Genomic DNA, 15,603 nt, shown 5'->3' with positions numbered 1-15,603 from the left:
ACCCACCTGCATCTGTCTGATCTTCCCAACAGTCACCTCCGCCTGGCGACTCCCAACCTGCTGCTGGGCCTGGACCCTGCCCCCACACTCACTGCCTCCCTGGTAACGAGGGGGCTTGGGGCCTGCAGTGTACCAGATTCCCCGGTCTGCTCCACACGTGCCAGCACAAGAGAGTTATAAATAGGGTGAGCTGGAGAGAAAGACTGGATTAGGACAGCTTTGAGGGAGGGCAGGATGGAAAAATGCTTTTGTGTGTGGCTTAAACACAAACCAAGCCAGGAGTGTCTGGTAGGGGCTTTGGGAAACCCACCTCAGATACCAGCACTGCCCAGCACCCCCACCCGACGGGAGGAGATGCACTCTGGGTCCTGCCCAGCACCCGTCCCAACTAAACAGGGCCATGGTTCTCTCCTCTGAACCCCTCCAGGAGAGTCACCGGCTTCTCCCTCCTGTGTGTCTAGGCACAGTGCGGGGTACCCTTTCTGGAAGATGAGACCGCTCTTCTGGAGAGGCCATGTCACCCAGCAGCAGCTGTGCAGGGGCTGGGCTCACACTGGAAGAGGGTGCCATCAGGCCTTGGGGCCAGGGAGAAGCAGGGGGCTTCCTGCAGCCCCTCCCCTTGCCCTAGGAGGCAGGAGCCACCAGTGTGGACCTGAGCAGTCACCCCCAGTTGCCCCTAGCAACTCCAGCAGAAGTGTGGGCCTATTTGAGTCCAGTCCCTCCCCTGGGCCCTGGGGAAGCTGGGGCTTTGGGACGAAGGCAGCTATCAGTGGCGTCCAGGCAACCTGGGGTTGGAATGGGTGCTGGGCAGGACCAGGCTACATCTGTTGTGGTCACCCCAACAAAGCCCTGGGCCTAGACAGAAGATGTTTGTGGCATTTCTAGGGTCAGACTGGACCTAGGGGAGGTGTGCCTGGATGCCCTCGGGGAAGTGAGATGTCAGGTCAGGGGACCACTTGGGACAGGCTTTGGTGTTCTCTGATGGGAAAAGGGTCTCCCTCCACAACTGTGTCTCCCGGGCATCTACCAGAGTAGTGCCTGGCTGTTTGGAGAAGCTGCTTTCTCTTTGGATGGGAGCAAGGGGGAGGGGCCTCTGCATCTGCCTTTGGGCTCCAGGGTGAAGGCCGATGGGCTCAGCCTGAATAGGTCAGAGGTGCTGCCAGAGAGTAGGAGGCCTGGGTAGCTTGCTTGGCAAGAAGGTGGCCACCAGCAGGACTGCCTCCCGGCTTGCTTCCCCACCGCCCCATAAGCACGCAAGTTTCATTCAGAGTCACCAGCTCTGGGTGAAGGCGTTGCATGTGTTGAGGCGCCAAGAGCTGTGCTCGCCCCAGCCAGCTGCCACTTTTGCACATTTAGCCTGGGTGTTACAATCAGGCAGCTCCCACCCATTAGCTCCCAGCCAATGCCAGCTCTGCTTTGCAGAGATGAGTGCGTGGCTCCTGGGCACACAGGAGCACCAGCAGGTGGGCCCAGGGTCCCCATGGCTCCTAACAGCCAGGGCGGAGGGCGCCATGCTTGGGGGTGGGGTGGGGTGGGCTGCCCACCTGTCCCGATAGCACTGCTCCAGTTCTCCCTGGCAGGGATGGTACTTTCAGGTGGGTTTTGCTGTCAGCGCTGGTGTGTCCAGGAGCCCCACCGGGAGGCACACGGGCAGGAGCCATATGTGTCCCAGCCCTGCTCCATCTGGTCTCCTCAGCTCTGCCATCCTCAGCCTTACATTCCTGACATTCTAGAGCATCCCTGGGGTGACTGCACTCCCTCCCTCCTCCTTCCCTCCTCTCTGAGCGCGGCTTCACCCCTGCCTCATGCCAAGCCAGCCCAAGGCCAGAGGCAGGGCCCTTACATGTGAAGATAGGGCACTCGATCAGCTGTACCAGCTTGTCCACCTCCGTGAGGAAATCCACAGTGACCTCCAGGTCCCCGCTGGGTGGGCAGTCAAGGAACGTCTGCCCACTAGGCCATGACAGCCTATCTTTGTGAGGGGCCTCAGCTGGGGGTGGGGGCAACTGAAGAGCTGGCGCTTGACCCAGCAGCTCAGAACACCTCTCCTGCCACCAGGCCCGGGTTCCAAGCACAGAACCTGCTTTTGCCTAAGTTACAGCATTCAGCACACGAAGGATGTCAGTCTATTCTCTTTGCCTTTGTGTCCCTCTAAGTGAAAAGTGGCACAGCTGTCCCCCTTGCATGAGCACTCCGGTTCTGCTCTGGCAGCTTTCTCCCGGTGCCTTCTGGGCTCTGAAAGGCTCTTATCACGGCCCTGCAGCCTATGGGGGAGGGCTGGGCAGGAAAGGCCCCTGCTCCTGCCTGAGTGGACGCCTGTTAGCAAGGCCAAGACCAGGGCTGTGGCAGGTATGTGGCCTGTGATCCCTGGCTCACAACAGTGGCTGAGAGGAGCAAATCTAAGTTGTGGAAGGAGAGCAGGCACCTGGGGAGCCAGGCAAGGCCACAGCTCATCCTCAATGCAGACATCTCAGGGCCTCTTTCCTTAGCCTCCAGCTCCTGGCCCATCCCTGAAGGAGGCCAATCTGCCATCCTAAGAAGCGCTCTTATCCAGGCTCACAAGCCAGGCATTCACAAAAGAGGCTGGTTTGCTTGATCATGGATGCCTTTCGCTGAGGCAGGTTCTGAGGCACGCTGGGGTCTTCCCTTCTCCTGAGGCCTCTTGTTCAGCCCGCTTCTCCCCGCTGGGTCCTGTGTCATCTGCTGAACCTGCTGGGTTCTGGCTCTGTGGTCCCCGAACGTCTCTGGGCTACTCACCAGCAGCACTGCCGACACTCAGCTCAAGCCCACAGGCCTCCCCTGCACCCGCCTGCTGCAGCCCAACAGCCTTCCTTGAGCCCAGGCCTTCTCTCTCACCCCACCCCCGGCACAGGGCCCAGACGGAGCCACAGGGAGCAGAGCGCACCCCTGCCTGTCCCCCGGAGCACCTGCACCTAGACAGCCGCTCAGCCTCTGTCCCCAACTCAGAAGTTTTCTCCAGGGCCAGCGCCCCTCAACGAGGCCACAGATGACCCCTTCCCCTGCCCACGTGGGTTCTGATACCACCAGGCCTGAGGGCAGGAGTATGGGAGTCAGCCCACGTGGGCGGGAAGGGGACACCCTCAGTGAGTGAAGGATACAACTTCTGGATGAGGTCGTAGGCATGCCGATAGTTCTGGGTGAGGAAGCAGAGGGACACGGTGGTGACCGGGTTGTGGCACCAGGAGCGGTACAGGCAGCAGAACAGGTTCTGGCTCTCCTAAGGGGGAGAGGTGTGAGCAGTTAACAGAGACCCCGCCCCTCCCCACCTGCTCCTCCCCCACCCGTGGTCCATGTAGGGACCTGAGAGGGAAAGGCCACAGCCTGAGGTTCAGGCTCCTTTCGGAAAGCCAGGAGCCAGCTCAGCTCCCTGAGCTGTTTGGCAGTCCAGTTGGGAACAAGCTGTCACAAAGGAAACGCTGACAGCTCTTCCTCAGACCCTGTCATTACTCCGGGTCCCACAGAGCCACGTGGTGGTGGCTGCAGGGCCTGGTGGGGAGTGAGTCTGTCCCTTGTGCTGGCATTTCTGCCCTCGGCAAATAATAGTAACTGTCCTCTCCAGGACCCTGCTGGGCTGGGAGGGGTGTGACGGGAGGTGCAGAGTACGGGTGAAGAAAATGTTTCCTCAGGGCCCAGGCTCTCCCTGCAGCGCCTCCTCTCATCCTCAAATACCGTATCTCCTCCCTCCTTTGTGGCCCACCTTGCACTTGGGAACAAGCCCAGGAGCTGAGCCCACATTCGGGGGAGCCCCTGCCCTGAGGAAAATTCTTAAAGCCTCTGCGAATGTCTGAAAGGAACCACAGGAAGCAGGCAGGGGTGTGGTCTGGGTCGTTCTGAGCAGCTTGGCCCCAGATGCCCTCAGACCAGGCTTGATGTCCCTGAGACTCCCTGAGAGGGGGCGGAGGCAGGGTCTGAGCTGGGGGTGGTGGCCACAGCCCCGATTTGGGAATGAAAGCCCTGGAGCCCCTGGCATATCCAGGATGGTGGCCATCCCTGGAGGCTCTCAGCAGCTCAGCCCCTGGCCCCGGGCTGACCATGTCCCCCAGAGCAGGATGGCAGGATGCTGAGCACCTCCCTGCTCTCTGAGCAGCCCTGCTGGGTCCTCACCCAAAGCCTGGGACAGGCGGTGCTGTGACAACCTGGCTTCCGACAAGGCGCCTTGCGAGACAGCTGTGTCTGACTGTGGGGGAGGGGGGCAGGGCCAAGGAGTAGAGCAGTGCGCTTCATACCCGGAGTGACAACCTCGAGGCCTGACCCTGACAGGATGGCATCGCCCAGCAGCCATGACCCTACTGGGTCCCACCACAAGGGCCCAGAACTGAACCCACTCTGTGTGGAAGGGGGTAGTTCCAGGGTGGGAGTGGGGTGTCATGAGTGGAAAAGGCACAGCCTTTGATGGATCAGAGAGGGCATGTGGAGCCTACATAGAGCCTTCTGTGGGCAGAGACCTTTGTAGCTCTGGCTCCATGGAAACCAGCTGTGACTCACACCCATGGCTGGTGCTTACGTGTAGCCAACACAGGGGCATCTGTATTTTACAATGGACCAGGGAAATCTCCAATTTCATCCTGTCTGCTCCCTGACAATCCCCAGGGACTGAGGCGTGGGCTGGCATGGCTGAGTACCCACGCGCACGCAGGATTAAACCCAGGGCCAGGGCCCGTGGACACAAGTACCAGAGTCTTCAGGTCCTTGAGCTGGTTTCTCAGCTGGAAGAGCTCTGTGGAGGTGAGCAGGATGGTGTTGAGGGTGTGGACCATGGTCGAGGCAAACTTGAGGTCTTCCTCTCGGAGCAGGATGTCTGCCATTGAGTGAAAGATGTTCTCTGCGTTTAGCAGGAGGCACAGCTGCCTGGAAAGTAGGCAAAGCGGAAGTTATGGAAACCTCTGGGCCCACCTGAGGACCCTCTCCTTGGTCTTTCAGCATCCTGAGGAAACCGGCTTTTTCCTGGGGCTGCTGTGAGGCCTTGGTTCTAAGGCCTGTGGGGGGACATTGGGGCGTTGCTCACAGCGGGCCTGGCTCCAAGCCTCCCCAAACCACTCACCTTGGCCCAGCAACTCCCGAGCCCCACCGACTGCATGTATTCCCCTGCTCTGCCCCAGGCCAGGAAGCAGAGTTCTGAGAGACACAGCTGGGCCTCTGGCTACCAATATTGCCAGAGGACCCCGAGCTACCTTCCTGATTTCCCACACACCACTGCACTCCCTGTCCCCTTCCCGGCTTTACTTTTCTGGAGACCTTATCTTCATCTGACAAATTCTACTCAGGCTAGTCATGAGAGCCCTCTTGGTCAGGAACTTGTTTGTGCTGTTCATGGCTGCACCCCCACCCTAGCCTGGAGCGGGGGCTCAGGAGGCACTTTTGTGAGGTGAACAAACCTTATGACAACCCTGAGTTTTACCTTTGCTGTTCAAATGATGAAGCTCCGGTGCAGAGAGGCAAAGACTTGACCAAGGTCATGGGATTAGTTAGGGCCACTTCTTTCCACTGTCTCTCCTCTAGTGAGTCTCGGCAGGGGGGAGGGGAGGGTGTCTTGGGCTTGCTGGAAAGGAGTCCCCATTATATACAAAGGAAAACAGCGAACCCAGAGAGTGAAGAAAAACAGTTTTTCCAGGGTCCCTGGGCTGAGGTGACATCAATAGTAACAGGTCGGTCTCAAGGTCAGGCTTGGAGGAAGGCTGTTGACCTCTTGAGTTTGCCCCTGTGCCCATGGAGGCCTGGCCTTGAAGGGATGAGTAGGCCCCCCTGTTGGGAGTCCAGGTTTCCTGAGGCTCCGGCCACCAAAGCAGCAGCAGGGACGGGCTGTGCCTGAGAGGACAAGTGGTTGGTGCAGAGGGTGGGGTGGTCCCTGAGCTCCTGGCTGCGGGGCTGGTGCCAGCACGGTGCTCCCTCCTGTCTCCCGTCTGTCCGCCTGACTCGGAGTCTGTGATTCAGGGAGGCGCCACAGGCCAGACCTGGGGCTGGTGGGGACAAGCGTCCGAGGCCTTAAGGTCTTATGTGCTGAACATGAACCACATTTGGAGCCAACATGCCAGAAACATGTCCATCCCAGGTCACTGAACTCGCAGTAAACTCAGCATTATCAGGGATTGGTTTCCTGCTTCCCTCTGAATACCAGCCATGCCTTGGGGCCAGGCTGGACAAGATTCCTCCCCACCCCAGGCCCGGAAAAATCCCAGAGCATTTGGTAACAGCGAGGCCAAACCACGAAGTGCAAACAGTGGGCAGGCAGGCTCCAGCCTAGGCCCAGCTGGAACCAGCAGACTCCAGGCAAGAAACCGCCAGAGAAATCGAAACAAGGCTGTTGAGGGGATGGGGTATGTGTGGGGAGAGAGCGCCGGTACCAGGGCTTTGCCATTGCCTGGGGGGCTCTCCTGCTCGCCAGGTGTGGGTGGGGGGTGGGGAGGAAGGTGGGGGGCAAAGGCCCCAGAGCCTGGTGCTCCTGACCAGCTGTGTGACCCAATGTCTATGGAATAATGTTTTTACCCCAGTTGGGGTAATACAATGGGGTTACTGAGACAGCTGTTGCCAAGACTGGGGACCAATTGCGTGGGGTGCACTGTATATGGCGAATGGGACCCCAGGTTGGGTACCCCAGTGGTACCAGGGGTGGGAATGACAGCCACTCACAGGAGGAAGCCGTGCCCTTAGGTGGAGTGCAGAGAGCACTTCCTGTCCCCTCCTGGTCCTCCCATCCCTAGATGAGCCCTGTCTCCAGGGCTGTGGAACAGAAATGTTCCAGAAGGGCAGGCCGGGAGGAAGGGGAGCATTCTGACAAATGGTCACAAATGCCCGTCGCCTGCAGCTGCTGCCGTCTCCATGACAGAGGCCAACAGCTGAGGCAGCTGCCAGGCAGCTCTCTCCTGGGACACAGGCCGGTGGGGACCTGCAAGCAGCTGGGGGCAGGGGTGGGGCTGTCACGGGAGGAAGGCTGGGGAGGCTGTGGAGGGACTGGCAGTGAGGAGAGGAAGGTGCAAGGCGTCCGGGGAACACAGGTCAGGGACGGCAGTGTTCTGGGCATGCTCTTCTCCTGGCTACGACTGACGACACTCTCCTCACCGACGGCTCCTTTTGCGCTAGTGCTGCGAGAGCTCTGCTGTTCTCTCTAGTCTGTGTTTCTTGGTGGCCACATCTGGTCCCAGGAATATTTTCAAAGCTGTGTCTAAATCCGTGAGCCCCACATGTGCCTCTGGAGCCCCCACTGAGCTCTGGATGGCACAGCCACCTGCCCGGTGGGCAGCCCTGCCTGGCTGCCCAACCAGCATTTCAAACTTGGCAGGGCCACAGCACAACGCTTGGTTTCCCCCTAGACGTGGGCTCCCCAGGTTTCCCCATCTCAGGAAATGGTGCCACTGCCCTCCCAGCTGCTCCAGGCCCAACGAGGAAGCCATCCTTGATCCCCTGGGCCCTGTGTCAGGGCCACTCAGGGTACATCCTGCCTCCTCCTGGCCCACCCTGGGGCAAGCATCTGCCATTTCTTGCCTGGTCAACTCCAGGCTGGTTTCTAACAGGTCTCCCTGCCTCTTCTCTGACCCCCAGAATTCACCTCTGGGACTCACCAACTGGGACACTCCTTAAACAGTTCTAATCAGAGCATGACACTCCCCAGTGGCTTCCCACGGGATCCAAACACAACCAGCTCCAGGATCTCACACTCTCTGGTCCAATCTCAGCTCTTATGATTCCTCCCTTACTCACGACGCGCTGGTCTCCTGTACTTCCTCCTGGCCTGGAAAGCTCTGCTTAGGGCCTGGCACTCAGGAGCTGCTCAGAAATTACTGTTGAGCGTTACCGTGTGGCGGAACCAGGCACATGTCTATCAAGTTTCACGGACAGGCTCTGGGACATTCTTACGCTCAGCATGTCCCCTCTGCGCACCACAGCCCGGTCTGCAGAGAGCGCTGCCGTGAGGTCACATCTTCGCCCTTACCACCCAAGGCCTGGCTACCCTGCCCAGGGAGACCCAGGGGGCTTCTTGCCAAGTCCTCGCATAACCCTGGGCAGGGGGTCCTATCATCCCCGTGCAGAGGACCCACCACCAGTCACCGCCGACCAGGGGAGCAGGAAGGGAGGATCCAGACCCAGCAGGCACCTTCCAGAACCTGAGCCCCTCCTTACTGCTCTGCCTCCTTGTGCCTGTCATAGGTGGGCATTGGGGGCTGTCCCCACCCAGTGGGGCTGGCAGATGGCTGCCAAGCAGGGCTGCTGCGTCATCACTTCTCTGTTGAGCCCCGGCCTGGCTTGAGCTCCCTGCCTGGCTCTCAAGCATAGCATCCATAATGGAACACAGCTTGCAAGCATTAAAGATTTGCCCTTATTTTTAATACCCATATTAAAGTGCTATTCATCATGAGACAATGGCTTGGAAATGCTTGGGGACAGGGCAGAGAGGCAGGACACGAGGGATTCTGGGTGGGGTCTGGGAGGGCACATCTACCTTCGGGGCTGGACTGGGCAGGTCCTATGTTTGTGCCCTGAACTCACACTCCGACCAGAGCCCCCGGGTGGGGCTCTGCCTTCATCTCCTCATGTCTCCTGCTGCTTGACTGGACAGCTGTTCCCCTACCTCCGGGTCTGGGTTCATACCAGGGAGGGAATCGTTCTCTCTGGTCCCTCTGTCACATACCAGAAGCTCTCAGGGGAGGGACCCGTCCTCAGTCTCCTCTGACTCTCCCAGGACCCAAGAGAGGGACCACTTTCCCTAATGGATTGAGAGGATGCTACCTCCTTTGGGGCGGGCAGCCGTAAAAGGCCAAGGCGTACGAGGGGGCTGGGGAAGCACTGGAAGTGGCCGCACCACACTTGCCAAGCCACTGCGAGCTTCGTGTTACTGCCCCTTCAAACAATAACGCTGGCCAAGCATCCACTGTGTCCCAGACTCCAGTCCCAAAAGGCCACCAGCCTGTGCTGGTCCATGGTGAAAGGTGCTATTCTGAGCTCCCACTTGGCATCCACCCATGGCCCCTGCTTTGGGTGACATGTGGGCCAGAGCAGTGGGAGGAGGAAAGCATCAACTGGCCCCAGACTGGCGAGTCACGCCCGGAGGCAATGTGGCCCAGACTGGGCAGGAGGCAGCAGCTGCTGCCCATCTCCTGGCAGAATGGCATGGGCACAGGCTGGTCCCCGCCAGGCCAACAGGGAGCCTGGAGCTCTCCTTCACCCTGTCCTGAGTGTGGAAGGGGCCACACACTGCTTCTCCTCCAGGACCCTAGACGGGCCACCCACTTGGCTAAGACAAAGCCTTGGTTTGGAGGACAAGGCTTGCCAGTGGCTCTGAGCCCCAAACCAGGTCGTGTGCAGACAGTGCTGCCGGACACTGCTCTCCAGGGGCACCACCAGATGCTTCTCCCCACCTGGGAAGCCTGGTGTCGCAGGGGTTCATTCTGGGGGCCCAGGCAGGGCATGAAGGACAGAGGGTTCAGCACTGAGGACACCCATTTTGGGAACAGGTAGTGAAAGGGGGAGTTTGCGCAGTTCCTTTCAGGACAGATGCAATGCAGGGGTCTGGGGGAAGGGCACAGCCTGGCGTGGGGGTGGGGGTGGAGGTGTGGGCTCCAGGGCCCGAGCATGGGTGCCCTTCTTGGGAATCTGGACTCTGTCATGTGGCTTTAACTCCACTTCCCTGCACCCTTAGAAAACAGGACCAGCAAAGTCACCAGCCGCACCCCCACCCCCACAGTCAGCAGACCCTTCCCAGGTCCCTGGACCATTTGCAAGATGCTTGTGCTGGCCTTTTGGGGCTCTCCTCTGCTCCATCACCAAGTAAGGGCATGCCCACGCCCCCGCCTGTTCTGACACCGCGCCAGAGCAGGGGCTGGCTGGGCAAGTGAGTTGCTGCTCTCCTCCCTTCTGTCCCCTCCTCCTTGGGCCTGGCCTTTTTAAGAGACAAAAGGCAGCAGCAGATGCTACTCTGACCCACAGCAGGGATGACCCACAGCAGGAATGTGCCCCATCCTGGCGGCCCTCAGCCCCACTGGCGAGTCAGCCCAAGGCTATAGGACAGGGATGTGGAAAGGGCACCTGACGACTACAGAGAAGTTTAAGTGGAAATGAAAGCTGGTGTGATCCTTTTCTCACAGGCCGGCCTTCTCAACTGTCTCAAGCAATAATCTGACCACGCCAACAGGTGGCTACCAGCACAGGACACAAAACAGCTGGCCTGGTAGGAGGAGATTCTAGACTCCAACCCACTGGCGTGGAAAGAGATGTCAATGTTGATGGATGGGCATAAAGTCTGGGGGCGCCCACCTCCTGCCCCTTATCTCCCCTAGTTGCTATTAATACAATCCAGTCCTGCTTCAACCCTTGCCCTCCTCTGAGTGCTAACTGTCCTGTGACGAACAGAGAATTCAGAATTAGCCTCATCGCCAAGTTCCAAGGTGGGCGGGTGTGCCCCATCTCTTTAACACCCCCAACTCCCCTGTGATCAAGGGGACGAGTCCTTCCTGGGCCAGTCCAGACCCCCAGGAGTCATGCCCTGTGAGTCCACCTGAGAGGCAGGCATGTGCATGACTTCACTTGGCGCCTCCTTAGTTGGGCTTCCCCTGACACAGGAAGGTCTGTGCGCCGTCTCTCGCAACTGCCCTAGACACCTACAGAAGCCCCCACTCCCCCGACTCCCTACACGCTTCAGCATCAGGACACCGGGCACCCCGGCCCCACCCAGGCAGGTCCAGCTCTCCAGCCCCATGGGGCCCACGAGCTCAGCTCTTTGGTGGGTGGTGTGGACTGTATGGAAGGAGGACGTGGGCAGCCTGCTATGTTCTCCAGCGGGCTGCTGCCGGCTCTGCGGCAGCAAACGCTGCTAAGCAGGGGCTCTGAAGGATGACCGGGCAGGCAGTCCTGCTTCAAGCCTCTTCTCAGACGCTGCAACCGGACGCTCAGGGTGGGGTGGACTCCATGGCTCTGCAAGCTGGCCTCAGGGCTGGGTCCGCCAGCAGGGGGTCACTGATCTCCAGGCACTTCCTACCCAGGTATTCTTGAGGGCAGGGCCACATCGCTTCTGCTGCCCCTCCTCGGGTGCTCCTGCTCAGTGCTCCCCTTCTCCTAGCCTGGCCTCCTTCCTTCATCCATCCCCAGCTGCCTGCTGCTTGTCCTGACCAGGCCAATACCGTGCATGGAGGGACAGGCTCTCACTTCCCCTCTCCTTTGGCCACTAGCTGGTGTCCACCTCCTCTCAGTGGCCCAAAGCCAACGGGACATAGGCTTTCCTGGGAGACGCCTGGAGTCTCACAGCTATAACTCTGAAGTGCAGCCTAACATCAAGTAGAGAAAGTACAGGGGCCCAGAGCCATTCCCACGGGAAAAGGGCCCTCCTGGCCTTGTCCCTGCCTGACAGCTGGAATCCTTTAGGATTGAAAGAGAAAGCAGCTTTCGGGTCAGTGTCCCATCAGGATGGGGGAGGAAGGAGTGGCCTCTCCTGTGAAGTTCAGAAAGCTCCAGAGTTTCACTGCATTCTCCCCCTGCCCTCCCCCTTGCTCCTCTTCCCTTCCAGCTCTCTGCTTCCCAAGTATGAAAATTGTAAATCTGTTTTATTTATTTCAATCAATCCTCGGCAGTGTGCCCCTCAGGGCAGAGGCAGCCATGGTAACCCTGCCAACTCATGCCTTAAAAATTCATCGTGTTTAATGCAGTCGATGTGTCTGATACACTTAAAAGTTTCTTGAGGGTGGGGTGGTGGGGGTGGGAGGAGGCGGCACGAGGGCTTGTTTTTCTGGGTCTTGCTGGGAGCTGGTGGACGGGCGATGGAGGGAGGCACACGGCATGATGGAAGGAGGCGGAGGAAGAGGTAGAAAGGGGTCTTTTGTCCACTTTGCTCTCTGTCCCTCTGTTCAAGAGAGGCACAGCCAGTTTCTGGGCAGCCATAGACACCTGGGCGCCTCCGGAGACCTCCAGGAAAGGCCTTACTTGGTGGGAGTGGCCAAGAAAGCCAAAGTGTCTCGTGGAGGTAGCTGGGGCTGAGGCCCTCTACGCCAAGCTGGCTCCTCTCTCCAGGTTTGGGGCTTGCTCTAGGGACCAAGGGAAAGCCAGGACAGGTGGTCTGCTTCCCCCACCGCCCAGGGTAGTCAGGTGGACCTTTCGGCCACTTGAGGGGCTCTGCCTGTTCCGTAGGACGAAGCCATCGTTTGTGCATGGCCCAGCTGACGTACCTGGCCTCAGTTTCCATGTGCTCCCATCAACCTGGCCAAGCCCATCCTCCATTGTCCATTCACACTCATCTCTCCAGCCTCCTTCCAGCCTTTGCTCAAGCTGTTCCCATCCTGATCCCTGGGAGGGTTTCTCACCTGTTGCTAGCTCCCCATGACCTGTGTCCCCAAGCTCTGCATGGCCCGCCACCCTCCTGAGCTCCACCTCCTGACATGCACGTGCTGTGTGTCTCCTTTCTTGACCGAGGCTCCCCAAGGCAGGATGTGGTGGAAACCCCACTGGGCCTGGCCCAGGGATGGACCCCTGTGGGAGATGGATACTTGTGGATCAGAAAATTAACCGCCAGATGAGACAAGGTGGCTGGATCACGTTAGTCGTGGAATTCACTTCGCATGTGGTACTGTGCGCTCAGGGGCCTTGGGAGCCAGGTGGCTTCTGAACCATGCATCAGGGTTTCTGTGAAGTGCATGGTTCTGGTTGAAGCACTTGCAGAATTTGCAAGGAGGGGCCTCAGCAGGTGTCTGACTTCAGACTAGGTCCAGGTGTGTGTCCCAGAAAAGAAGCTGTACCTTCTAGCTCATAGGAGGTATCCTAGAATATGGCAGGATGCAGGTCAGAGGGCAGGGCATGGCCTCCGTGCTGCAGGTTGTGGGGACACCAGGAGACATGCCGGGCAGACCTGGGGACTTGGCTGAGGCGTGTTAGGCACAGGAGGCCATCTTCCCAGGCCTCAAAGCCTTGGTAGGGAAGCCCATGGCTTCCGATGTGTCATCTTTTGAACAGTCACAGCAAATGAAAAATGAAGACAAAGGGATGGGTCACTGAAGGAAATCCTATTATCTTCATGACAATTAACTTCAGGAAATGCAACTATGCACAAAGCCCTTGTCAGGGCTCCTGCCTTCTCCTGTCACAGGGATTTCCTTCAAGCCGGAATCATCACTTCCTTCCCAGTAATAGCCACACACAACAGACATCTGTGAGCGCTTTCCCTACTTTAGGCACGTCACATACCTTAAATCCTTTAAACATGGGACAGGTCCCCTTTTAACAGAGAATGAGTGAAGCAGATTAGAGCCTTGCCAAGGTCCCTGTCTGGTTGGCCCAACCCAGCACCCAACCTCCCAGCTACCACTCATTATACACCCAGCTCGCAGGCTCCAGGGCCCAGCTGGCACAGGTGCTTTTTCTGGAAGGCAGATGATCTGGGGGCACCCTGGTTATGTCTATCACTGGGTCTTCTGATGGACTGGAACCCAAGTTTCTCCAGAACCTTCCTGTGGCTCCGGGGCAGCTTATCTGCAAACCATCCTCTCCCTGAGGCTACCTCTGTGGTTGGCAGGCGCTGACACCCCTGGCCGGGACAGGGCTGACCTGTGCCCACACTTAGCTCTGCCCTGCTGGGGCGATGGTTTGGCACTACGGGGTCAGGTGGGTGGCAGAATCTGGGAACAGAGCCCACAGCTCTGCAGCCAGAACCCAAACTCAGACCCAGGGGCTGGGGGATAGGGGATCTTATGGGGGTGACTCCAACCTCAGGTTCCCAGGACCCTCTGCTAGCAGCTGCTGCTCCTGAGTTTGGGTCCTGGGGACGGGGTGGATTTCAGTTCCACTGCTGGTAGCGTGAATCCAGGTCGACATGCCAGGGTCACAGCATCCCTGCGCCTGCATTCCTGGGTGTCCCCTGGGTTGACTGTTAGAGATAACCACGGATGGAACCTTTCTCCTCCCTTTTGAAGCCCTCTGTGCTCCCGCCCTTCCAAGTGGGATTTCCTCCCAAGGATGTCCTCAGTCTCCCTGCTGTGGTGGCACTGCCTGTGAAGAGGCCGCACATGCCCTAATGCTGACATGCAAACAGCATGGCAAACTCTTTTCTGGCCCCAGATGCACCTGGCCCAGCCACACCCCTGCCAACTTCCAGCCAGGCTCATGGAGGTCCCCGGAGATCATGTGCTCGTGGGACAGAAGCAGAAACAAGCCAAAGACAGGTCCAAGGCCACATGGCAGGGCCATACTGGAGTGGAGTCCCTGACCCAGACTTCATGTTCCATCAGCCAGACAGTCCCTCACTGGGCGTCACCTGCAGGACACACACCTCTCCTCCCTGGCCCAGCCCCCTTTCCACCTGAGAGCTCCAATTCCCTGCAACTCAAACGCCTCTTCCCACCATGGCCTGTGACCTCAGGCAGGGTCCTTCTGTCCTGGGACAGGTAAGGGAAAGGCACCCCTGCATCTCTGCCACCTCCTCCTTCCAACTGCTTAGGTGACCTAAGAAATAAGGCAGGCAAGTAACAGCAGTGCCAGAAGCCAGGGGAGCACGGCCCAGGATGATGCATTGTACCCGGGAACGCCTTGGGGACGGCACTTTCCCAACAGTCTTCCTGTTACTGAGCTGCTCTGTTCACATTTCCCTTTGCTTCATCCCATGATTCCCAACTCGTCCCTTGTTCCAGGCCAAGAGATCACTGCCCATGGCTGCTTGAACGACCACAAACACTCACAGATGGTGAGCACATCCTCCCACCTGTCAGTGCTGACCCAGATGCCGAGCCTCACAGGTCTCTCCCTCACCTCTGCCCCACAACCTTAAAGCCACACGCGACTTGGGCACAGCAGCCCGTGCTCACATGGTCACTGCACTGAGGCCCGAAAGCCTCCCTCGCCAAGTCGCTCCCCCAAAGGGGCTGTCCTTGTGATTGCGGTCCTGGGAGATCAAAGTGAGCCACTGCTGTATTACATTACCGTGGTGACCTCCCTCTCGGGCTTCGAAGGGTTCCCACCAGGGGCTGTCATGTTGCTTTCTGGTGGCAGTCTCAGCGCTCTGCCCTTGGGCTCTATACGCTCCATCTCCTTGTCCCAACAGTGTTCTCGCCCACCCAAAGGTCACACAACTACCCTCCAGAACCAGGAGAGCCGTCCAAGCCAGGAACAACCCCTCCCCAAGAGGCCCCTGAACCTGGCTGTACGTTGGAGTCACTTGCAGACCGTTTGGGACACTAGGACCAATCTCAGGCCCACGCCGGGAAGTTGGCGATTTATATTTTAAACAGGCTCCACAGTCAGGAGTGAGAACCGCTGCCCCCAGCTGCTACCGCTACCAGCCTGTCCAGGCCACTCTCCATGAGGAAATGGGGAGATTTTACCAGCTATCCCCAAAGCTGCACAGCCAGAGCCGGGGCGTGGCCTCGGAGCTCTGGGCATGAAGGCCCTAGCTGCTTCCCTCTCACGACCCCAGACCATACGTACACTCACTTCCCCAGAGCCTGGGTTCTAGTTTTCCCCAAGTTTCTGCCTGCCTTTTCACCATTTCTCTGCTGGCCTCCTCCTTAGGGGAGCCAAGCCTGCTGTGCACAGCCCTGACTTGCTCTGTTCAGCAGAGGGAACAGGAGATCGATTCTCGGGCCAGACCTGTGCCTGCCCAGGACTCCTTACTGCCAC

General features: G+C 58.8%; 1 protein-coding gene across 1 annotated transcript in view; it reads right to left on the bottom strand.

Annotated features, from left to right (window-relative positions):
• The window catches only part of VAC14 (VAC14 component of PIKFYVE complex), a 93,907-nt gene that overhangs the window by 5,438 nt on the left and 72,866 nt on the right, over positions 1-15,603 (bottom strand). The window contains exons 15-17 of the mRNA XM_033127315.1: positions 4,695-4,869; positions 3,120-3,238; positions 1,844-1,923 (exon numbers count right to left, since the gene is read on the bottom strand). Of these exons, the coding sequence (XP_032983206.1) occupies positions 1,844-1,923; positions 3,120-3,238; positions 4,695-4,869 (374 nt within the window). The remainder of the gene's footprint in view (positions 1-1,843; positions 1,924-3,119; positions 3,239-4,694; positions 4,870-15,603) is intronic.

The sequence above is a fragment of the Rhinolophus ferrumequinum genome, chromosome 15 (genome assembly GCF_004115265.2).
Source record: "Rhinolophus ferrumequinum isolate MPI-CBG mRhiFer1 chromosome 15, mRhiFer1_v1.p, whole genome shotgun sequence".
In the NCBI taxonomy this organism is placed as follows: domain Eukaryota; kingdom Metazoa; phylum Chordata; class Mammalia; order Chiroptera; family Rhinolophidae; genus Rhinolophus; species Rhinolophus ferrumequinum.
Note: the sequence above shows the minus strand (reverse complement) of the source record. Positions and strands in the feature narration are given on the sequence as shown.